The sequence below is a fragment of the Juglans regia genome, chromosome 6, assembly GCF_001411555.2.
Source record: "Juglans regia cultivar Chandler chromosome 6, Walnut 2.0, whole genome shotgun sequence".
Lineage (NCBI taxonomy): Eukaryota > Viridiplantae > Streptophyta > Magnoliopsida > Fagales > Juglandaceae > Juglans > Juglans regia.
The window spans coordinates 7,295,413-7,321,292 of NC_049906.1; the positions used below are offsets into that span (position 1 = coordinate 7,295,413).

The 25,880-nt window shown below is 37.5% G+C and overlaps 1 protein-coding gene across 4 annotated transcripts; it reads right to left on the minus strand.

Moving 5' to 3' along the window:
• Nucleotides 1-2,187: 2,187 nt before the first annotated feature.
• LOC108994276 (serine/arginine-rich splicing factor 1-like) lies at nucleotides 2,188-13,682 on the minus strand. 4 transcript variants are annotated; one of them, XR_001996665.2, is made up of 5 exons: nucleotides 13,262-13,680; nucleotides 12,719-13,006; nucleotides 6,024-6,167; nucleotides 3,236-3,412; nucleotides 2,188-2,462 (listed from the first exon to the last, which is right to left on the minus strand). XR_001996665.2 is itself a non-coding variant. In XM_018969415.2 (4 exons), exons 1-4 carry the CDS (start codon nucleotides 13,401-13,403, stop codon nucleotides 2,407-2,409), a joined length of 663 nt encoding a protein of 220 aa, XP_018824960.2. In that variant the 5' UTR covers nucleotides 13,404-13,682; the 3' UTR covers nucleotides 2,188-2,406. The 4 variants fall into 4 exon arrangements, 2 of the variants coding, with proteins under 2 accessions (XP_018824960.2, XP_035547188.1); XM_018969415.2 differs by lacking the exon at nucleotides 6,024-6,167 and having other exon boundaries at nucleotides 13,262-13,682; XR_004801782.1 differs by lacking the exons at nucleotides 2,188-2,462; nucleotides 3,236-3,412 and adding an exon at nucleotides 5,046-5,461.
• Nucleotides 13,683-25,880: the final 12,198 nt, after the last annotated feature.

Sequence of the window (25,880 nt, forward strand, 5' to 3'; positions counted from 1 at the left end):
GAGAGGATGTGAAACCCAAAATATTTTGTATGTATGTAGGCTTTTTTTTTCTTTAAGAGAAAATTTTAGCCCAAGGGATTGTTTGTGGATTATTTATTCAGTTGGAGTGCTGTGGGCCAAATCTAGGCATGAGATAGAGGGGAAATCAAGCCCAGCCTAAGGGTTAGTGTGGGCGCCTAGTCCTCCCACCAAATGGTGTCATTTTGGACTTGAAGGGTGAAAACCCTAGGTTTTCTCTTTTTCCCCAGCGCTACACGCCCTCCCTCTTCTCTTCTCGCTTTCATTTTCTATTCTTCTTCTTCCTCATTCCTTCTGCAACCCGTGAGCCTTAGCCACCACTACACCATCTCCACGCGTCCATCGAGCACTAGCCACTGCTTTCGTCTGCCGCCACCTCCACTTCCACCAATCCGCATGAGTCTCTCTCTCTCTCTCTCTTCAATCTTTCTCTATCTCTACGACCTGTGAAGCCTCGGCCATGGAAAAGGCTTGCCACTACTACCCACCACCCATCAAGTGCCAAGCATGTGAAGCTCATGGTTTTCCCAAAGTCCCGCACTCCCAATTGGAGCCTCGGTTGCATTCGCTGAGCCTAAATCGACAGCTGGTCATGCCTCCCTCACCTGAAACTTACCTCCAAGCCTTTCAACCTCCCTCAAGACTCCACCTTTCATCTTCCACATCTTCCGATCTACAACCCCATAGATTTTAGGAGAGATTTACCACAGCACCGCCGCGAGCCTCCACTCCCAGTCGTGCTCTGGTGGCAGTTCGACCACCATAGGGCCCTCCGCCCCTTTCCATTCCTGCCTTCCTCCTCCCTTGGTTTCACCCAACCCGTGAGCTAAAGCTCACTTTAGCCCCTGCTTTGCCGTGCTCCACCGTACCTTACTGTGAAAATCCCCTCCTCCACCCTTTGTCATAGTAGATCTGCATTCCTATGATTTTTCCAATTGTGGATCTTCCTACTTTGACCAGATTTGCCACTGCCTTTGTCAAGCCGCCACCATTGCCGCCGCCTTTGTAAGTCGTATGACCCTACATTTTTATTATTTCGTATTTGGTCATTGTTATTAATTATTGGTAGATCTTTTTCCACTCACAACGATGCTCATAAACACACAATCACAGGATCTCTTAGACAGCACGCACAATCATCCAGAATTTTCATTCTGCATAGTAAGTAAAACTCTAGAGTGACCTTTGGATTTCTAATGCTAGAAAATTGTGTTCTGTTGCAGTCTGGTTGTGAAGTGACCCGTGACCCGTGACCCATGACCAATGAAGTGTTGGGTTATAATATCGTGGTTGTTGTTGGAAATGTTGGCCGAGGGTCGGATAGAGTGTCGGGAATCGCATGTAGTTGTGGAAAACTTGATTCTTTGAAAACTGTGAAATCTGTTATGTTTGTTGTATTGTATTATTGCCATGTCACCTAATAGCTATCTGTCATGCATCTGCTTTATTATTTGTTTCTTTTTAGTGTCATTGTTTGTCATGATATTATTATTATTGTGCTCTGTTCTATGGTTGTGCTATGAAATCGGTAAAATTGTAGTTTTGGTGTCAAAGGATTAAAAGTATATTTTATAGGTGCGTGCATATCACAACCTTAAGTCGAGATGAGATATTATCTCGTTGGAGCTTCTCTAGTCACCCAGGAGAGTGTAAAATGACACGCACTCAGTTTTACACGCTCTTGAGTAACTAAAGGAGCTCCACCAAGATAATACCCTATATCGGCTTGGGGTTGTGGCACGCACGACCCACACAAGGTGACAATGGTCCGTGCTCAATGCACTCGTGGCGAAGGCTGGCTGGCGACGGAGATGGCGTTGCAGGTCACGGGCTGTGGGAGGAGGAAGGAAGAAGAAGATGAAAAGAAAAAAGAAAGGAAAGAAAGAAGAGAAAGGGTGTGGTGCTGGGGAGAAAATGACAAGGGACTAGGGTTTTTTTTTTCCTTCACACCCAAATGATGTTGTTCCAGGGGAGGAAAAATTCACTTCCCAGGCTACTAAACGATGTCCTTTTGGAGGAGGGGTTGGGCTTCTAGCTAGCCCACGGGTTGGGCCCAATTTCTCCTCTCTTTCATGCCTAAATTCAGCCCACAGCACCCATAACATGGGAATTTTTCTACAACCAATTGGGCTCGAACTTCCCTCAAAGAAGAGAATAGAAATAAAATAAAATAAAATACACTAATTTTGAAGTCTCACATTTTATCTGTAAGAGGAATATAGCAAACAATTTATTGGATCCTATTATTTACAAGGTATAATCCCGAAGGGAAATTAAAGAGTTGCATTACAATATAATATATAACCAAGTGGACGCCATGGCATGGAGCACTATCTGTAGATGCCAAAAGTTTTAAACCTGTGATTGATTCTGGAATTATGATGTTGGTCATGGCGGTGGTGGCGGCGGTGTTTGAATAACAGTAACAGTTGGTCGTCTTATTCCTGTATATATATATGTATGGCAATGTACGTAATGAAGCCAATGTGAATAGAAATTGACATAAAATGCTGATAACAAAACATGATGAGATTTTCAACGTACATATATGAATGAAAGAATAATATTCATTTAACAATGCTTTCGATTTCCCTGAAGAAGAAAGACATCATGATTCAAGTTCATGGAACAATATGAAAAGCGGCAAAGATTGGTTGAAGTGGAAATAAATTATGGTTATAAAAAAAGATATAGACACCACTATTTTCACAAATGTTTTACAAAACTATTTAATAAATATTAATTTATTTTAAATTCATTTGATTATAATGTATTTGAACTTAAAAAAAAAATATTTTACTAAGGATCTTGCATAAACATGATTTAAAAGTATTTGTCTATCATGTATCATCGATCTCATGTCTATCACTAATTCGGTAAAACAGAAACAGTACCCACGTACGTAGATCAAAAAAGGATATGTAAGGGGCCGGAGTACATGAGAAACTTGTTACAGAGGACAGCATCCTAACAACAATTGGCAATTAACCAAGCATGAGCAGTTTTATTAGTTTTTAGGGCAATATTTAGGTGGGTTTCTTCCGTTCGATTGATAAATTAAACATGTCCAAGCACCAGAATTATAAACTCCTTATTTACAATCTAATACAAACTCATAATTAATATGAAGGCAGAGTGTTGCCAAAAAGCTGTTGCTTCTTTTTTTTAATCATATAAAAAAGGAGCATTAAAACACTAGAGAGAATGTGCGTGGTACCTGGGTTAGGTTCAAATCTGCCATAGTCACCGCCACCTCCGTCGCCACCCCAGCCGCCTCCACCGTCACCACCGCCGCCACAGCCGCCACCGCCACCACCGCCACAGCTGCCACCCATCGCTGCCGCCTGCCGCCGCCGCCACCGCTGCCGCCGCGGCCCGCCGTACTCTTCTTGCTCTTATTTAACACAAATCCCAATATTTTTAGTCGTATAATACAAAAAACAAATTATTTAAAAAATTGTTTGTAAAATGAGTTTTATCGAATTAGGTAAAAGAACATGTAAAATAGTAGTGGGTACTTCATCCTTTAAATAAGTTTTTTATTATTTAAACATTATTTACTATGTCATTTACTTTTACTTTCACATTTCAATATATATTCTTTTTATGTTCATCATTTAAAACATCTCTATTTTATTTTTTTTTCTAAAAAATATCTTTCAAATATTATTTATTCAATTTTTCATATTTTGATTTAATTTTTAATTTTTATTTGGCTTATATATTTTTATTTTGTGTATAGGACCGAATTATATTACATTGTATATAATAATATATTGCAAATATAAAAAAAAAATATGGGTATTACAAATTTATTGGTACAAAAGGAAATGTTTAAAAAGACTAAAAAAATATGATTTAAATGATATGAAGAAAAAATAAATAAACTGATATATGATATATAGTAAAAATCAGTATATAAAAAAGAAAACGTGAAATTTAGTGATGTATTTTAAAAGATAAGATAAATGAACCATTGTGAATGCTCGACTGACATAAATTAAAAAACACAAACAGAAACAAGGAACATATTTTTATATCCATTTCCTATATTTCAGTAATTTCTCTCTCAAAACTGAATTTTTCGCTTTTTAATCCTCTAATTCGGTTTCGGATTTTTAGTTTCATTGTGCAAAGGAACGAGAAAATCTCAATGAAGAATGAGCAGTGTGGTTAATGTTGAGGGAAATCACGTTTGTTGTTTGTTTGATTGATAAATAAAATAAAAAAATTTATATGCAGTTATTTTTGTGAAATTCAATACTCTTCTTACGGGTCTTAGCTCTTTTATATAGTGTCATTATTTAGGATGAAGAGGTAAATTTAATAATTTAAATTATATCTTAATACTCAGACAAATTGTCACTTTATGCGTGAGGCAGAATATTTTAATTAAATGAGAAGCAATATAGTATCATGATTTAAACTGATCAAAACCATACACTTATTTAAAAAGTTTAAGCGGATTGAAATAAATAAATTTAATTATTTCAATTATATCTTAACAAAAGCATAAAAAACTAATTAATTCTGCATTTAACCATATTTAGTTTATAAAAATATTATTCAAGTTGAGGAATAGTGCATCTTTCATAAGAAGAATTCTATTCGTCATCCCTACAGTACACACTATGCATTATTTTTTTTTATTTTTTTTCTCATTAAATATGTGGTATATAAATGATTGGTAGAAGATTTCCTATAATTTATCAAGAATAAAATAAAATAAATAAAAAATCAACTGTGATGTACGTGTGATATAAAAATAACGAGTAGAAAAACTCATAAAAAATACTCACCAAATAATAAAAATTAATGAAATACTGTCATGTCAAAACCAAACACTAGAAAATCGTTTGTTTTCTCAAAAAATAATTTGTTGATAAAATTTTCATTAAAACATTAGTCTTCCTAAAAATTTAGTTTATAGAAAGTTATTATATATAGAAGAATAAATTAATGCATTAATAGTGCTTCTATCATAAAAACTTACATTTACTAATTAAAATATTCTCAAGTCACAACAAAAAGATACGTACCAAAAAATCATTTGCTTTGTTATGACATAATTTGTCGAAAAGCTTTTGCATAAAACATGAGTCTTCCTAATGCTGACTAGAACTTCATAGACATAGGAATCGCCAAAAATATTTATTGCTGTAAAGATTAATAGTTCTCAATCTGCATAAACCAGAATCCAGTGACTACTTGTTATGGCCCATGGAAGCTCTGACAGAAAAGGCGGCTTCCAGAGAGAGAAAAAGGGCAGATGGGGAACTGAAGTGATCTGTCGAACAAGAGAGGAAGATTGAAGAACTGGGAACAACTTAAGGCGCACCGTTTCGTAGCTACAGACCTGGTGGAAGACTGTAAGCAACGCACCGTTTTAATAAAGTTGAAGCGCACCGTTTGGAAGGCCCTCAACGAAGTGCATCGCTTCAAGCTGTGGACACTGAATTAGTTTATTCTATAGTAGTTTAATTTCTATGTTGTTGAAGGCAGCAGGTTTGAGAAATATTCACAGAATCACCATTGCACAAACTCATGACAATCACTACCATACCAACATCATCTTGATTTTAGGAAATTGGTCATAAAATTGTATTTGTAACTTATTTCCATACTTGATCCATTTCTATAGATAGCCTAGACTTTGTATCTATTTATTAGATTATTCTTTCATTGTAAATATTAAGTTTTCAGAAATACAAAGATTGAATTCTTGACATGGTATCAGCCTAACACGGTCATCTTTCTCATGCCCAAATAGCCTCATCTTCAAACCCTCCTTCCTCCCCATATCTTCTCCATCCCTCAAACTCACCTAGCCTTATCCTTGTCTCTAGCCTCCTTATAGGGGACAATTTTCCCAAATGGCAAAAAGCCATGACCTGTGCCCTTAACGCCAAAAATAAACTCAGTTTTGTTGATGGCACTCTCTCCCTACCTGAACCCACTTTTATAGATTATACCCAATGGAACCAAGCAAAAGATATGGTTCTTACCTGGCTTCTTAATTTCATTAGTCCCTCCATTACCAATTCCCTTGAATTTCATACCGATCCCCGAGAGATGTGGCTTGATCTTCATCACGTTTTTACCATGGCAACAACGCTCGCATTTATCACCTCAAACGAGAGTTAGCTTCCCTGCAACAATAAACCCAATCTATCCATGAATATTACAACCAAATAAAACAACTCTAGGATGAACTCAGTCATTTACAAAAAAGCGATGATCTCAAAGAGTTGCAACAACAAGCTAAAGATGAAAGAGTTTACCAATTTTTGCTTGGCCTCAACAATTCTTTTTTCCAACTCAGAACCCAAATCATAGCTATGGAATCCCTACCCCCATCACAAAACTTTTTCTATTCCTTTTCAGGAAGAACAGTAGCACCTCCTCCATGTCCGGCCACCACCATCGGACACTCCTATCCTTGCTGCCCAATCCACTTGATCCACAAAAGGCCATTTGCGATGCACCGAGTGCGGCAGAAATCGTCATTTCCGCAACCGATGTTGGAACATAATCGCTACCTTGCAGGCTGTGACCCTCACAACCGTCAACAACCCTCTCTTCTCGACAAACCTCCCATTGGGTTGCCATTGATGGCTCACCAAGCTTCCTCCTCCAATCTCTCGTCACCTGTCCCTGGCTTCTCACCCAATCTCTACCAAAAATCACTCGATATGCTCAGCCTGAAAACACCATCGGCTAACTTTGTGGGTAATGTTTCTTCACCCTTTTCTTCTACTAGCTGCCAACTATGGGTGGTTGATAGTGGGGCAAGCTATCACATGTGCTATGATCAGACCTTGTTCACATAGCTCACCCCACGCCCTCATAAGCAGCACGTTAGTTTACCCACTGGTTAGACTCTCCAAATAGAAGGAATCGGTACTTGTCCTTTGACTGAATCCCTAGTTTTACACAATGTCTATTGTGTCCCTCAATTTACTTTTAATTTCCTTTTTTTTTTTTCAGGACCCACACTGGACGATGATGATTGGAGCAGGTGAGCTTTGCAATGGATTTTATGTGTACCGGTCCGAACCCATTACGGCTCTTTCTACTCAAATCATTGCCAATAATATCCTATGGCACCAACGCCTAAGTCACCCTTCCCGCTTAAATATTCCTAGTCTTTTTAATAATAATCATTGTATTATTTCTGATTGTGATGTTTGTGCTCGTTCTAAATACACTCGGCTTCCTTCTCTTTGACATGCTAATAAAAGTACTTTTGTATTTAATCGCATTATTTGTGATATATGAGATGGTTTTTTTTTTTTTTTTTTTTATCAGTAAAAAGTAGTTATCATTAAATATGAATGAAGATAGGCATAGCCTATGTACACAGGAAGTATACAATAGAAAACACCTAAATACATTCTTAATAAACTAAGTTATGGCTAAGAACTCCTGTACACTAATTCCATTAAGAACAATAGCTGAAAACCATAAAAGTAAAGTGTGCATAAAAAAATTCTGTAGCTCCTCCTTTGTTCGCTCCTTATCTTCAAAACAACGTGCATTCCTTTCCATCCAAATACACCACATTATGCATAACGGGATCATTTTCCAAGCTGCTGCTACCTGAGAACAGCCTTCTAAACCCTTCCAGCAAGCAAGTAGATCAACCACCTTTTCCGGCATAACCCACGCAACATCGACTCTACTAAATATCCCATTCCACAACTCTCTCGTCACCTCACAATGCAATAAAAGATGGTCCACTGATTCACCATGGTTTTTGCACAAATAACACCAATCCAACACAATGAGACCCCTCCTCCTTAAATTGTCCGTGGTTAGAATTTTTCCTAATGCAGCAGTCCACACAAAGAACGCTACTTTGGAAGGAACTCGCGACCTCCAAACACTTTTCCACGGGAACTGTACATTACCTTGCGACGTCAGAATTTTATAATAAGTTTTGACTGAGAACTTCTTATTGTCCTTACACCTCCATTGAAACCTGTCATCCTGTGCCGTTAAACTTTCTGAAGAGTAGATCAAGCTGAAAAATTCAGAAACCATAGTCATCTCCCAATCATGATTGGCCCGAGTGAAAAGATATTCCACTGATACGAGTCTTGGGCAGACACAAATAAATCCGCTATTGAAGCCTCCCTATTTATCGCAATGTTATAGAGGGCTGGGAAGGCTCTCTCCAAAGTCTGCTCTCCACACCAAATATCCTGCCAAAACTTGATGCGTGTGCCCTGTCCGACCACACATCTAGTGTTATTTTTAAAGCATTGCCATCCCCCCCTTATATATTTCCACAAACCCACACCATGCCCCCCCCTCACTTCGTTAGTGCACCAACCCCCCCAAGCACCTCCATATCTTGAGTCTACTACTTCCTTCCACAAAGACTCCCTTTCTTCTTGATACCTCCATAGCCACTTCCCCAAAAGAACTTTATTGAAGGTCCTTAAATTGCGCAATCCCAAACCACCACTCGAAATAGGGGAACAAACTTTATTCCAATGCACTTAAGTGGAATTTAGTTTCTTCCCCTAGACCTCCCCACAAGAAAGCCCGGAATAACTTCTCGATACGATGCGCCACCCCTGCCGGCAACGGAAATAAAGATAGAAAATAAGTTGGGAGATTAGATAAAGTACTCATGATCAATGTAAGTCGCCCTCCCTTTGATAGATACAATCGTTTCCACCCAGCCAACCGTTTCTCCACTCTTTCAATAATACCTTCCCAAATACCTCTAGCTTTGAAATTAGCCCCCAAAGGAAGGCCCAAATATTTCATAGGCAAAGAACCCACTTCACACCCCAACGTTTCTGCTAGTAGATTGATATGAGACACCACTCCCACCGCTACCATCTCAGATTTGCCCAAATTAACCTTGAGACCCGTCACAGCCTCAAAACACAACAAAAGTGCTCTTATGGCTTGGATTTGACCCAACTCTGCTTCACAAAAGAACAGTATATCATCTGCAAATAAAAGATGTGAGATCATAACAGAGCCATAAGTACCATTGCCTGCCGAAAAGCCCACCATAAAACCTCCATCTACAACTGCCTTCACCATCCGACCTAGTGCCTCCATAACAATTACGAATAGAAATGGAGACAACGGGTCCCCCTGTCTCAACCCGCGTGAGCTATTGAAGAAACCCATCGGGGTACCATTAACAAGCACTGAAAAACGCACAGTAGTTATGCAAAATCGAATCCATGAAATCCACATGTTCCCGAAACCACATCTCCAAAGTAAGTAAAGGAGAAAATCTCAATTTACATGATCATAGGCTTTCTCCATATCAAGCTTACAGAGTATGCCTGATTTACCCTCCTTTAACCTCTGATCCAAACACTCATTAGCTACAAGCACTGAGTCAAGTATCAGCCTCCCCCGAACGAATGCATTTTGAGGTTTCGAAATGATTTGCTCCATTACGACACCTAATCGATTAGCCAGAACCTTCGAGATGATCTTGTACACCCCACTCACTAGGCTAATGGGGCGAAAGTCATCAACTTCCACCACTCCTTGTTTTTTCGGAACAAGGGCTATGAATGTCGCGTTTAAGCACTTTTCAAACTTTTGGAAAGTACGAAATTCAACAAAGACCCGCATAATATCACATTTCATAATATCCCAACAATGCTGGAAAAACCCCATCGAAAACCCATCCGGCCCCGGAGCTTTGTCTTTGGCCATATTTCTAATGACCTTATGCACCTCATCTTCTACAAAGGGTCTTTCCAACCAGCTCACACTCTGCGTATCAATGGACTCAAAAGGCAGACCATCGAGCTTTGGCCTCCAACCAAACGTCTCCGTTAGCAAATTCTTATAGTAGTTCACAATGTGATTCTCTAGATCAAGGGGAGAAGAAAGTACTTGATTACCTGCTGTAAGAGTCTCAATAGTGTTGTTGCGCCTATGAGAATTGGCCACCCTATGGAAAAACTTCGTACATTTATCCCCTTCTTTTAACCAAAGGGCCCTGAATTTTTGACGCCACGATGTTTCCTTCATCAACAAGACCCTCTCCAATTCAGTCACCACCATGCTCTTCCTCAACAAAGCTTTTTCAGAGGCATTTCCCAACAACAATTGTTCCTCCAATTCCTGAAGTTCCTCCAAAAGGATTGTCTTCTGATTGTCAATATTGCCAAAAACTTCCATGTTCCACCTCCTTAAATCTTGCTTCAAGGCCTTTAGCTTACCTGCAAGAATAAAACTAGGGGTACCTGAGAACTGGATAGGGTAGGATGATGATGCTGATTGGGTAGGATGTGCCCAAAAGACCATCAATCCACAAGTGGAAATAGCAAATTCCTTGGATCATATTTGATTTCCTTGTATTCAAATAAGCAAGCCACTATGTCAAGGCAAGCACATGAGCGGAGTAGAGGGCTTTAGCTCATGCCATTGACGAGCTCACATGGTTGCAACCCTTATTTGGTAAAACTTGGAGTGTCAGACACTGCTCCACCAGTCCTCTGGTGCGACAATATAAGGGCAACTTGTTAAAGTGCGAATCTAGTTTTTCATGTTTGAACTATACACATGAAAATTGATTTTCACTTTGACAGTGAGATGGTGGCTCGAAAATCTCTTGTTGTTCCCTTTATCTCCTCCAAAGATCATATTGCAGATGTTTTTATGAAACCCATAGTGGCACTCATTGTGCATTCCGTGACAAGCTAAACGTCTATGATTGTCGTTATGCTTGTGGGATCATGAAGAGGATAAGAATCAATGTTTTAAATTTAAATTCCGTTTCGGTCATTATTTCGGTTTAAGTTCTAGAACGAAATATTTTAATAAAGGTGCATTTCATTATACCATTTGAAATTAATTTTTTTTTATTTATTTAAATCATTGTATCATGTGCACTTCAAGACTGACGTACCTAAAACCATTCATATAATGGATAGAATGGAGAGTACAGAAGTTGGAGGACAGCAGCCTAACATCAAGACCCAAAATAAACAATTCCAGGAAAATCGACCCCACCAATTGGAAATTAATCACATCTAGTGCCTAATCTTGACTGCAGGAATTTTACTAGGCACGAGCAGTTTATTAGTTTTGAGGGAAATTAGTTTTTTTTTTTTTTTTTTCATTCTATTGATAAATTAAATATGCCCACAGGTCTTGAACAGTATTACTAGACATGTAAGAAAAATGATGGATGTCCCGCTGGGGGCTCTCACTGGTTGCTCCCGTTGGGCTCTAGCATTTTTTTACGTATTTTTTTAATTTTTTTTATATAGATATTTTTAATAATTTTAAATATTTTAAAAAAATAAAATAAAAATTATAATATTATTAAAAAATATTTTTTTAATCACGAAATAGAATAAACAATAATATTTATTCTATTTCGTGATTAAAGAAGTATTTTTTAATGATTTTTTTTACTTTCTGATTAAGGAAATATTTTTAATGTTATTTTAAATTTATTTTATTTTCTAAAAATATTTAAAAGTGTAAAAAAAAATTATATAAAAAATTAATTAAAAAAATATACATAGAAAAGTACATGCTAAGCCCAACGGAACCTCTAGCAAGGCTGTAGCATCACCATTTTAAATATATTTTTTTTAAAAAAAAAGTATAATATTATTAAAAAATATTTTTTTAATTATGATCTTAAGATAAGGTTAATATCCAAACAGGGTCTAAGAGTATGCATTTAATTGGGATTTATGCATTTAAAAAATACCTAGATTTGAGTTCTAACAAATTTTAAATTCTCATTACAAGAAAATTATTTATTTATTATCATTTATTTTCTCATAAATAATCATTTTCATCACAAATAATTCATTATAAATGTTCATTATTCTTGTAGTAGATTATAATCTCTCTCAAAATTGAATTTTCCTTTTTATATATACGCAGTCTAATCGACTTTCAGATTTTTCTTTCATTGTGCAAGGGGCTGGACTAGGAAACTCTAGATTTCATTTAGATTCAGAAAGTGTTTCATCTCATCTCATCTAATCTCATCATTACAATTTTTTCAAATTCTCATACAAAATATAATAAACAATTCAAAATTTTCAAATCACAATTCAACTTTTTTAAATCTAAAAATAATAATAATATTAAAAAATAATATTTTTTTCAATTTTTATCTAAAAATATCTCAATCTCATCTCATAATAATATGAATTATGAGCAGTATTCTAATTAATTTTTAGGGCAATTTCGTTTATTGTTTGTTTGATCGATAAAATTAAATACTCTTCTAATTACGGGCCTGGACTGTTGACCACTACCATTTTATCCTCAGCCTTATTCTTATGCAAATACAACTATTGTAGTGTCATTATTAACAATGAAAAGATAAATTTAATAATTTAAATTATAACTTAATATATTTCAGCGCGTGTGAAAAAATAATTCTTAAAAATAATATTTTTAACGTGTGTTTATGAAGTTTTAAGTTTTCTTTTCATAAAAGATCGATAATTCTTTTTATGAATCATTTGACTTTAAGATCAGAAACCACATAAGTTAATTACTTTTGTATTTAACCATATATATTAATTCATAAAATTTTATTTAAGTTGACACATTAATAGAGCATTATATATCAGAAGAAGTGACATTTATGTATAAAAAAATTTAAAACAATTGTTAATTTCAAATTACGACGAGATTAATGTGCTAATTCATGTCTTACGGTCTGAATGTAAAGTAGTACCTTTGCGTTCAAGATCAGATCTAGAACGTTTAGATTTCCATGGGCGATATGCTATCAGTTTACGCCAGAACGGTATCCTTTTGTTTTCCGTTTCAAGATCTGCCTCTTTCAACTCATCTCCTTTGGTGATGTAATTGTCGTCTCTTTGATCATTTTGATCGGTCTGATCCTGAAGCGAATCCTTGGAACCTGCAGACCCATTAATAACTGGTACTGTTCCTTTGCTCTTAAGATTCTCCTCATCTTCAAGATTAAACTCTCCATCATTTTGAATGCCACGTTCTTTTTCTGTCATAGAATCACAAGAATCAACACATGCACATATATTTCAATCAAAATAGCGAAATGCTTTCAGCTACTTATCTTCTTTCCTTTTCCTTTCTCCACCCTTTACAGAATTTAAAATTTATATATCTAATCTTATGAGTCCTAGTTATATATAGGAAATTGAAAGGTTTCAAGATATCAAGTTGTGTAGTGATTTTCTGGATGACATATATATAGATAAGTTCATTCCAATTAATGCTTTTAGTATTCCCTTACCTCCTCCTTTAACAGGATCTGAGGTCGAGCCACATACGTCTGTAGAAGTTGTGGTGATGGTAGGGCTGTTGACTTGTTGGGAATGCCCATTTCGTCCCGAAGCCGATAACCTTAGATCTGCTGCCTCTGCCTCTCTTCTCATTTTTTTTCGCTTGATCTATTGCAAAAGCTTTGATCAGTTGTCTGTACCTTTAGGGATAGCTAATCCCTTCAATAAGTTATACCCAGGTCAATGGTCTCCGTTCCGCAGTCGTTGACGGCACGGACGGGTGAGTTATGGACTTTTACACCATCTAATAGAATTTTGACACGTAAGTATTTCAAGTGAACAATAATAGAACTACAAACATGTAAGTAATCTCTTTTTCCATTTTCTCTCTCCCCTCTTATCGCGCGCTCTCTCCCTTCTCTCTCTCTTCTTTCTACTGCGCTCTCTCTCCTCACTCTGCCATTGCTAAGGTCTTTTTTTTTTTTTTTTTGGCTCTTATTGCTGCAAGCAGAACACAGCAGTACAAATTCTTAATTTTTTTTCTCTTATTGCTGGGAGTAGAACATTTATAGCAGTGCGAATTCTTGTTTTTTTTTTCTCTTCTTGCTGGGAGTAGAACATAGCAACTTTATATATAGCTTCTTCGAGGAAGAAAAAGAAGATGGTTAATTCCGTGACGATGGGTTTGGGCATTTGTTGGTGCTTCAATCTTTTTGGGTTTTTGTTGTCTATCCATAAACGTTTTCAAATTCATAAAGAAAAGCACAAAATTTTGGATGCATATGCCAAAAATCAGACGCCATAGAAAAAAATAGAAAAAGAGAGAGGAGAGAGAGAGAGAAGGGGGAAGGGCAGAGGGGAGAAAGAGAGTGGGATTTGCCTGTGAGGGGTTCTATTGTTCTTCTCTTAAAATGCTCACGTGTAAATTTTTGATTGGAGGGTGTAAAATTCCTTTATTCACCTAATCCTGTTTGAAGTTAATCTCCTTATCATTCAAGCAAAATTCTCATGTTAACTTATGCACATTTGAAATAAAATAATAATAAATTTTTATTATTTTATTATTATTAATTTTTTGTCAAAATCAATTTTTTTATATATATATTTTACAATTAGCATCCACTACATATATTTGATATTAATAATAAAAATATATATATAATATATTATAATAATAAAATAAATGTGCAAGTAAAGGTTTGTTGTGTCGTTGAATGAGGGAGAAAATGAAATGATTGTGAGAGAGAGAGAGTTGGAGGAGAGAGAAATAATGATTAAAATTTGTTTTGTGGAGTGAATAGTTGTTATCCAAATTTAGATAAGCACTGTTCATAGCTATCTAATATTTGGATATGTTCCATAAAAAATATATATTTGGATATGCATAAGCCAATGTAGAGGATTTTAGGGTCATATTATTCAAATATGACTTTGCATATCCATATGCATAGACCAATGTGGATGCTATAACAGTTTTCTTTATTTTTTGAAACCATTTCGGCCTTTAGCTCCGTAATTTTCGGATGTATCTTTTGCTTGGCAGTTAGGATTTTTCTTCTAAGGACTCGCCCAAGGAGGTGCCCCTAGGTCCTTTGGTGTCGTCGACACCAATAGGGGCTTGTCCTTATGGTGATCCAGGTGGTTTGGGAGGAGTGCTTGGTGGTAAGGAGGGTAATCTTCCTCAAAAGTCCTACATGCAGGCTTTGGCATGTACTAAAAATCCTTCAGGGTTCAAAATGCCTAAGGTATCCGATGGAGGTTGATAGAGATTGGAGTTTATTTTCACGGAGGCAAAAATGAATAAGGCAGCTAAGGACTTTCGATTTGCACTGGTTTTGAAATTCCTTTGTGCGAGGCCTACAATCGATGCGGTACGATTGGCCATTGTCAAAACATGGGGCCTTCTAGAAATTCCTATTGTAAGTTTTATGGATAATTATCATGTCTTGGTGCAGATGGCTAGTGAGAGGGATTTTGTTCATAGTTGAGGGGTGCAGTTTCAGAATTTTTCGGTTGACGAAAGAGTTCAACCTGAATGAAGAACCTTCCATGGTGACTCAATGGATTTTCTTACCAGGATTGTCGATGCACTTGTATTGTAGGGATTACCTTCAAATATTGGCCAACAGGTTTGGTCGATATCATGGCACTGATAATGCAACTCTGAATAGAACCTGTGCTATTGGTGCAAGGATTTGTGTTGATGTTGACCTCTCGGCAAATTTGGTTCAAGGTTTTCCTATTATGGTGGCAAATAAGAAATTATGGCAGCCTGTTCGGTATGAAGAGATGGAGTTTTATTGCTCCAAATGTCGAAGGCAAGGCCATACCGCAGTGGTGTATTGGGGACAGCCAGGTATTCACCGTTTTGAGACGAGGAAGGAGGGTGGAATATAGGGATCCAATAAGGAAGTGTGGTGTGAGATATAGGTTCCGAATGTATCAAAGCACCAATATGATCAAGTAGTCGATCCAGTGGTGGTTCAATCTACGTAAGTGGTTGTCCCAAATGAGCAAATGGGGGTTTAAAGGGTGGAGAAAGAGCTTGACATTAATCACGTGCAGAACAATAGTGGAGCGAAGATTATTACTTCGCAAGAGGGAGGTGGTTTAGGGTCACCTGGTGTGGTCCCATTGGAGGTGGTAGTGCAAGAGGATGAGGGGGGGAAAGGTAAACAGGTAGAGGTGTGTCTTAGAGCATCCTCATTGACTTGGTCAAATTCATCTTTAAAATTTAGTTAATATCACACTTTTTTACATTTGTCTATTCCATTTAAATTCAATCTCCACATTGGATTAGTCATTTACTCTCTATATAATAATAAAATATTATTAATTTAATAATTTTTTTATTTAATTTATTTGTATCACATTTTATAACTCTACCAATTTAATATTAATAATAATTATATTCTAATTAATAATAATTATATTATAATTAAATGAATAATTAATATTCTAATTAATATTAATTTATTTATTTATTTTTATCACATTTTATATTTAATAATAATAAATCGAATCAAATTTCTTAATTACAAAAAATAGCTACATATTTTGTGAGAGGAGTGAGAATTGAATATTTTAATGTTTGGCTAACTTATTATTCACTTATAAATTTGGACAATCACTGTAGCAGAAGTCTAAAATTTTATAGAGATATCCAATTTAATGTAGTCATTTTTTGACAAATATTGACTAAAATTTAGTTATTATTAAATTTTGGTCAAACTAATGAAGATGTTCTTAGATATGATGATTCGTATTTACATGGAGGGACCCCTACTAGCATGCAGATTGCCATAGTATATCCAGTGGTGGATTTTTTATTAGAGCACTCTCATTAGATTAGTTAAAGTTAAAGAACATTTTTTATGAATGTAAGAAAAATTTAACTTTAAGCTATTCCATTCACATAAATTTTCACATTGGAATAGGTATTTTTTCTTTATATAATAATAAAATAATATAAGATGAATTTGATTTTAATTATTCACATCAAATCTCCACATTAGATTATACATTTTTTTATTATATAGTAATGAATAACTAATAATTTCAAAAATATTTAATTTTTTTAATTATTAATTTATTTAACTTTATCATATTTTATTATTCTACTTATTATATATTAGTTAATAATCATATTCTTATTAAATTAATATATCACTAACTCAAATTAATATATCAATTTTAAAAATATTTTAATTTTTTTAATGATGAAATTATTTTATTTTATTATATTTTACTATTCATAATATTATATATTAATTAATAATTATATTTTAATTAAATTATGGATTAAAAATAAAAACTAAAAAGATATTGATAAAAATCTCGAGAAAGAGAAATAAATGATATAAAATATATTTGATAAATAAATAATATCTTTTAAATTTAAAAATAATTTTAAAAGTTACTATAATTATATTTAAAATATAATTATCTTAATATGATATATTTTATAATTTAATAGTTAAATTTTTATTAAATTTAATTTTTAACTAATATAATGAAAGCGATATTAGTAGATGGCTAAAATAGACTGAATTGGAACAGGGAGGTTCATCGAGAGTGATTGATGTGGTGTTAGCAGTAGAGGATAGGGGTATGGAACAGGAGTGATTGATGCGGGACCTTTTCTTTTCCTCTTTTTGTGTGGCGTGCGTGAGTCCCGCGGCTGGAATTCCTTCTCTTTTTTATTTATTTATCTATTCTTCCATCAGTCTTGCGTCCAAACCGAATTTCTCATAGCATTATTGTAGTCCCCGCGTGAGAATGGGTCGCGCGGCATGTGTTTTGTCCGCATTCTCCCGGTGATTGCGGGCTTCCAAAGACCGAATGGCCGAGGGTTCCGTGTGGGGATTTTTTTTCTTATTCTTGTCCGCATTCCCTCTTTGTAATTGAGTACAGGGGAGGGAATTTCCAGCACACTTCCTTCATTAAATTTCATTACCACCTTCCGACCGAAATTAGTGTGAATGAGGGTAAAATCCTTACGTCGTAACTTAAGGATAACAGTATGTTCAACAAGAGATTTACAATATCATTCAAGTAACAAAAATAGACCAATAAACAAATTAAAAGCGAAGGTTCTACACAATGACACGAATTCATAACATCATTAATCCTCTACCACAACGTTAAATTCCAAAAAACAATCATAACACTTCGCGAGATAGGATTAGGATACCTGCTATATATCTAGATAATTCCCTATCAATTGTTTATTGCTTAGTGCTGTTATTGGTGATGGTGTGGTTCTACATCGGATATACATTAGTATATATAATATTACAAGGCTGCATGATTGAATATATTTTTAAATTAAAAAAAAAAAATTATTTGTATGTTTCTAATTTATTGACATACTCAACCCATCTTCACGTTATTAATTATCATAAAAAATTACAGAAATTTTTATTTTTTCAAAACCGCATGTAATCATGAGTTCTACAACAAGTATTGATTACAATTGCCAAAGCAACACACTTTTATTATAATATCATCAACTGTCCTTCCTTTCTTACAATGGAGATCAATATATATCAATCCAAGAAAGTTATAAAGATATTGCTTTAAATGGAAATCTGCAGAAAACTCAGCATGTAAACGGCAAAAATGCAGGAATCACGGTGCAGAGAGAAAGTCAAGCGTATTGCCAAGTTTATTGCCTTTATTGCATTGCCACTTATATTCTAACTCGTGTCCTTCATCAGTTCTCCCCTGCTTAAAATAGAGCTCGACCTCGAGTTATTACCGGCATATAAGGGCTCATCGGGTGGGTAGTATTCAAAGAGGTCTGCAATGTTAAAAGTGTGGGAAATGGACATGTCTTCAAGGAGCTTAACCACATACGCATTATCGTTAATTTCTTTCAAAATCCAAAAAGGTCCATATTTCTTGTTCTTCAACTTCCTGTAGGTGCCTGCAAGAAATCGAGACTTGCGTAGGTGCACCATCGCTAAGTCTCCATCTTGAAAAATTTTGGCGTGCCTATGCTTATTAGCTGTGGCTATATATCGTTCATTAGCTTTTTCCAGGTTGTTGCACACTTCTGAATGCACTTATTGGAAACCCTCGATCATATGCTCAGCTGCCACACTTAAGCCAGGAAGTTTGGGAAGGGGAACAAGGTCGAGAGTATGCTTCGATGGACTGGTATACACAACCTCAAAAGATGTTTACCCAGTGGAAGGATTGCACATATTATTGAAAGCAAACTCCACTTGTGGAAGAGCAACATCCCACTGCTTTGGTTTGTCTCTTGAAATGCTACGGATCATGTTACCCAGCGTACATTTGGTCACTTCCGTTTGGTCATCCGTCTGAGGGTGGAAGTGGTGCTATATTTGAGTGAAGTGTCGAAATTCTTCTATAGAGTTACCCAAAAATGACTTAAAAACTTGAATTCCCCTTCAGAAATTATTGACTTTAGTACTCCATAGAGACGGACAATTTCCTTGAATAATAGGTTGGCTATATTGGAGGCATCCGATGGCTTTCAACAAGGAATAAAATGTTTCATTTTGGAGAATCGATCAACAATGATAAAAACCAAATCCACATCCCTCTGATTGCGTGGCAGACCAAGCACAAAATCCATACTCAAATCTTCCCATATGTTTTCTAGGACTAGTAAAGGAGTATACAACCCACTGTTTTGTGCTTGCCCTTTCCCCATTTGGCACACAGGGCACCTTTGAACAAACCTACCCACATCACATTTGAGTTGGGGCCAAAAGTAACGCTTAGCTGTGAGAGAGATGGTCTTGTCTCACCCAACATGACAACCTAAGCCTCCTCCATGCAAATCACTTAAGATATGTTCCCGTAAAGAAGACTGAGGGATACAAAGTTGGGTGCCACGGAAAAGGAGTCCGTCTTGGTCATGGTAGTCAGCCACTGGTTGTCGTGTGATACATTTGCTTCCTGTGTCAGCAAAATCCAAATCTTCGGCATATAATTGTTTGAGTTGCTCAAAGCCAGTAACCTCCACTTGCAAAGTTGTGAGTAATTGCATACGGTGGCTCAAAGCATCATCTACTTTATTTTGCTTGCCAGACTTGGTTTCAGCACCATAATGAATTTCTCTATGAAAGTGATCCAACGAGCATGCATTTGATTTAAATGGCTTTGAGTGTTGATGAATCTCAAAGCTTGGCGGTCACCATACAGCACAAACTCTCGTTGGATTAAGTAATGGTCTCAACGCTTTAAAGATCGGATGATGGCATAAAATTCTAGCTCATAGGCAATCCATTTTCTTCTTGCTTCATTCAACTTTTGACTAAAGAATTCAACGGGTCTTTCTTCTTGAGAGAGAATAGCTCCAATGCCAATCATGCATGCATCGCACCCTACTTCAAATAATTTTTCAAAATTGGGCAAGGCGAGTATAGCTGTAGTGGACAGTTTTTCTTTTAAAACATTGAAATTATTTTCCTAGTCTTCTCCCCATTGAAACTTCTCTTTCTTCATGCATTCCATGAGGGGTGCAACAATAGTCCTAAAATCTCAGATGACATGTCTGTAAAACGTTGCCAACCTGTGGAAGCTTCGAACTTGAGCAATGGTGGTGGGATGTGGCCACTCTCAAATGGCACGGCCTTCTCTTGATCCACATGAATGCCCTCCGTACTTACAACAAAATCGAGAAATAACAACCTGTTGGTGAAGAAGGTGCATTTCTTTAGATTGACATACAATTTATTACTATACAAGACTATTAATACTTCTCGTAAGTTACCAATGTGTTGTTGCTCATCTTGGCTATAGAGGAGGATGTCGTCAAAATAAACAATGACGAACTTCCGAATAAAGGGCTTGATGCATGGTGCACATGAAGGTGCTGGGAGCGTTGGAGAGGCCAAATGGCATCACTAGCCATTCATATAGTCCTTTGGTTTTGAATGTCGTCTTCCCTTCGTCGTCAGGCCAAATTCTAACCTGATGAAATCCACTATGCAAATCGATTTTAGAGAAGATTTTGGAACCTACAAGCATATCCAACATGTCATTTAGCCTCAGAATGGGAAACTTGTATTTCACCGTAATTTTGTTAATAGCGCGGTTGTTCACGCACATCCTCCAACTCCCATCTTTCTTTGGTGTGAGCAATGCTGGTACGACACAAGGGCTCATGCTTTCACAATTTAGGCCTTTGCAAATAAGGTCTTCAGCTTGCTCTTCCAGGATCTGGTTTTCCTTGGGACTCATGTGGTAATGTGGGAGATTTGGCAGACTTGCTCCTGGAACTAAGTCGATATGGTGTTGGATCTCTCACATGGGAGGAAGACCTTCAGGTAATTCTTGTGCAGCAACCCCCTCAAACTCATCTAGTAGATGCTGGACTTCTAGAGGAACCTCAAACACTTCAGTATTTTTCTCTCCCTTCACAACTAATAACCATATTTGCCTAGCCTCTTTAATGTCTCTTATGAATTGATCTTTAGTCACGGTTAGAAATGACTTCTTTTCCACCATAGCTATAGGATCTAAGCTCTTAAATGACATCGGTACCAGCATTATTTTTCTTTCATGCCACCAGAATGAAAACACGTTGTCACACCCCATATAAGTTGCATTTGTATCAAAATGACATGGCTGCCCAAGCAATAGGTGGTAGGCATCCATCTCCACGACGTCACAGGTGGCTTCATACTTGTAAAACTTTCTTATGGAAAAAGGAACTCTTCATAAAGTAGACACTCTTGCCTCCACCCTTTTTCGAATCCAATTGATTTTGTAAGGATGAGGGTGCTTCTCTGTCTTCAATTGCAGTGTTGTTACGAGGGCCTTCGAAACTATGTTTTCACAGCTACCACTATCAATTATTAAGTTACACACCTTGCTGTTAATAGTGCATCGTGTCTTGAAGATCTCATGCCTTTGAGTTTTCCCATCATGCTTTGGCGTCAATAGGAGTTGTTGAATCACATAGTTCACCATCTCACCCTCGTCTCCTTCCACCAATTCATCTTCCTCTTCCCTCGAGTCACTTTCTTCTCTCGATCATGTTGACTGGTCAACATGTGAGGCACTCCTTAGAGCGATGACCAAGTTGGTTACACTGAAAACACTTGCCTGTCACTGGCTTGGTGTATGGATTATTGCTGGAGCTTCCCCTCTTTAGGGGTGGTGCCATAGAGGACCTTTGTGCTTGGTTATTATTGCTGCTCCTTTGTGGTCTGCTAGATGATGGCATATGTGGGTTGTTGAGTTGCTGGTTTACAGCTTTGGGTGATGGCATGAAGCTTAGCGTTCGTGGTGGTGGGCGAGCTAGTTGCATCTCAATTTTCATGGCTAAATTAACACCTTCTGACAGAGTCCAAGTAGTGTGCAATGTCACTTTGTCTTGAATAGCTAGTCGTAAACCCCCAATATACCATGCCACCTGCTGTCCTTCGATTTCAAATAAGTTGTTTCACGAGTTCAACCGGTAAAATTCCTCCATATACTCATTAATAGTTTTGGTTCCTTGTCGGCAATTTTGATAATGCTGATACAAAATTTGCTTATAATCTAGTGGAAGAAACCTCGACCTCATCAAACACTTCATCTTAGGCCACGTACGAACAGGTTGTTTGCCTTGACGCCTTCAACTATTTTGCATCTACTCCCACCAAGCCGATGCACCACCTTTTAATTTATACGCCTACTTCACTTGTTGTGCCTCAGGAATTTGTATGTAGTCAAAGAAATTCTCTACTTCTAACAGCCAGTTAAGGAAGTTTTCTACATGGAGATGGCCACTGGAACATGAAAGATCGATTTTTATTCGGTAATTATTCATATTATCAAGAGCTCTCCTATTACTTCGATCTCCCCTGGTAGGGGTTTCGATTTCATCATTGCTAGAAAAGTCATCTACCACTTGTTGCCTTTGTCGTGGTATGTAACCATGACCACCACCCATTCAGTCCCAACCTCAATCCTTGTGATTCCTGTTACCATCAACCTAAACATTTATGATAGTTTGTTATAACTCCTGCAGCATGTGCTCAATACCTTTGAAATGTTGTTGGTTCTGTTGGCTTTGTGGTAGTACATCTACCCAAAGGGCTCAGACTCCGTGTTCCTCATCACCGGAGTGATTGCTCTCAACCTAATCTCTCGCCCTTGGGCCAGGTGTAACCTGGCTTCGATGCCAATTGACGTAGCAGAAGCTAAAGAAATTAAAACAGAGGAAGAGTTGTGTCTTCTAGAGGTAGACCAATTGCCAAAGCAACACACACTTTAATTATAATATCATCAACTACCCTTTCTTTCTTTCAATGGAGATCAATATATATAAATCCAAGAAAGTAAGGTTGTTGCTTTTAAATGGAAATTACGACAAACTAAGAAGGAAATAAATCAATTTGTTGTCCATTGGAAATCTGCAGAAAAATCAGCACGTAAATGGCAGAAATGCAGGAATCACGGTGTGGAGAGAAAGTCAAGCGTGTTACTAAGTTTATTGCCTTGCCACTTTATTCTAACTCGTGTCCTTCATCAGTTCTCCCCCACTTAAAATAAAACTCAACCTCGAGATATTACTGACATATGAGGGCTCATCTAGTCATGGGTAGCATGCAAATAGGTCTGCCACGTTAAAAGTGGGAGAAATGGGCATGTCTTCAAATAGCTTAACCACATACGCATTATTGTCACATGACACTATTTATATATGTTGTCGCTCAACGAAAGTGAAAGAATGTTTTTAATAAGACGATATTATGCTTTATATATGGCATCAACGAGAGATCAGAGAGTGATAGACACACTCTTACGCGAGAGAGATACCAAAATATATAATTTGATTCTAGATTGGTTTGGGTTTAAAGAAGCCATATAAAGTTTTAGCTATCTTCATGGTTTTCTATATAAATTTTTAACAAATAAACTTATAATTGAATCCTTGAAAACACAAGCACTATTTTTTATTTTTTTGGTAACAAGGAAAGTACTCTAGATATTTCTCAAATGTTAAGGAAAATGATATGGCTCCTCGTTAAGACAATAACACATTCAACTGATTCATTATGTGTATTGAAATATGAAATGCATGGGCAATAAAAATAATATATAATCCTTATTGACATTTATCTTTCTCATGCTAGATCTTTTTATCTCTTTCTTTATCAATGATTTAAAAAAAAATGAAAAAATCTTGGGAGAAGCTACTGCTTGGCTGCATCCATTATACACATGACGTGACATCATTCAAAACACACATCTCCTACACATCATCCAAATCGAACTGAGAGAGAGAGATGATGGGGCTAGAACCAGGTGAGACTGAGAGACTGAGAGGTGGAGGACTTGGCTGGCTCAGAAGTGCTCGAGGAGGAGTCACAGTGGTCAGGAGAGCTACTCGGTGGGGCTAGAACCGACGCACGGCAGTGATAGGGCTTGGTGGCCCCAAGCTCTAGTGAAACCCATTTTATGGGTAGTTTGTGTGTGTGCAACGAAGAGGGAGAGGGAGGTTCGTGGTGGCTGGTTCTGCGAGAGGTGGTCATCGGTGTGAGGTGGTGGAGGTGCAGTGGCCTGGGTGGCCGCGTACGGCTGCACAAGTGGAGAGAAATGGGTGAAACCCATTTCAATTGGGTTATCGCAGGGGAGAGAGAAAGCTGCGCATTGAGAAGATCGATGGTGGTTGGCTTGGTCGCTAGTGTGAGGAGGAGTCGCCAGTGGTGGCGGTGAGGCTGGACGGCGCACGACGGTGCCAAGTTGGGCTAAAGGTGAATCGGGCATGGGGGAGAATCGGGTGTGCACAACCACAGTGACTGCTTTGTAGCACTATTACAAAAAAATAGATTAATGAAGGAGAAAAACTAAACAGTGACTGATATGTAGCAAACCTTACGTGTCACTTGTCCCTTACATTTACGTGTCTTCCTCAGCTCCCACATTTACAGAACCGTGACTGCTCTGTAGCACTATTACAAAAAATAGATTAACGAAGGAGAAAAGCTAAACAGTGACTGATATGTAGCTAACCTTATGTGTCACTTGTCCCTTACATTTACGTGTCTTCCTCAGCTCCCACACTTTTTCCTCGTTTCAACTTCATCCCGCACCACACATTAGCATTTCCTTCGCATACAGTTCGTCCACGAAGAAAATCGGGTTTCCAACTAAACACTGGTTTCCAGGAATGTAGCAATGGTTGAAGATGGGAATGAAGAGGGGAGCTCTCTTGAGGGCATTCCGATCAACCGTAAAGCCTCTTCCAGGTCGGACGGTCAGAGCCCCCAGGACTTTGTCCAAAGAGTGTTCCTAACAATCTGGAAGGAAATAACGGCGATGGGAAGGTCGAACGAAGATGGAGCCGAGCTCCACCAGTCAGGAAATCCAGGGCCAACGAGTAAACCGGCAGAGAGTACGGCGCGGAGGTCAGGGGGAATGCGAAGCCGAACTCTGCTTCTGCATGGGCAAACTTGGAGTTGGAGAGCCCTTGTTATACCTAGATCCCCGAATCCTAAAGATGGGTTATAACCTTGTCGGCTAGAGAAGAGAACGAAAGGAGACTGTTGCGAACAGGAAGGGACATGGCTGGAGAAGGTGCAGCAGCTCGAGCAGAGAGGCGGCAGAGACCAGCCAAATGGGTTCGGTTGGGAATAACTGTATATCTAAGACTAACTCGAAGTATAGTAGCAAAAATAAACGAAAGAAATTGATGACAATCACACAGAAAGAACACCAAGATTTAAGTGGTTCGGCTCAAAGTGAGCCTGCGTCCATTGGTGGGGTCGGTATCGGAGATTTCACTATCAACAAAGATGGAGTACAGAAGAATAATACAAAACTTCTTTCTCAAAGAAGTAATCTCTCTATCTCTCTCTAACTTCTCTCTCAAGAAATCACTAAAACAAGACAAAAAATGATTTCTGAAGTGTAAAATGGAAAGAGGCACCGTTTGGTATTTATAGAAACAGTGAAAATTCACTTCTGTAAACAATGGCTCGAGCGAGTGTCGAGCGAGTGTCGAGCGAGCGTAGGTTTTGTACACTTCGCTCAAGCTAACAGATGAGCGATGTCGAGCGAAGCTCTCTGACTTGGATATTGCTCGAGCGAAACTCTCTGCCTGAATTAGCTCGAGCTGAATGTCGAGCGAATGTCGAGCGAAGCTCTTTGCCTGAATTC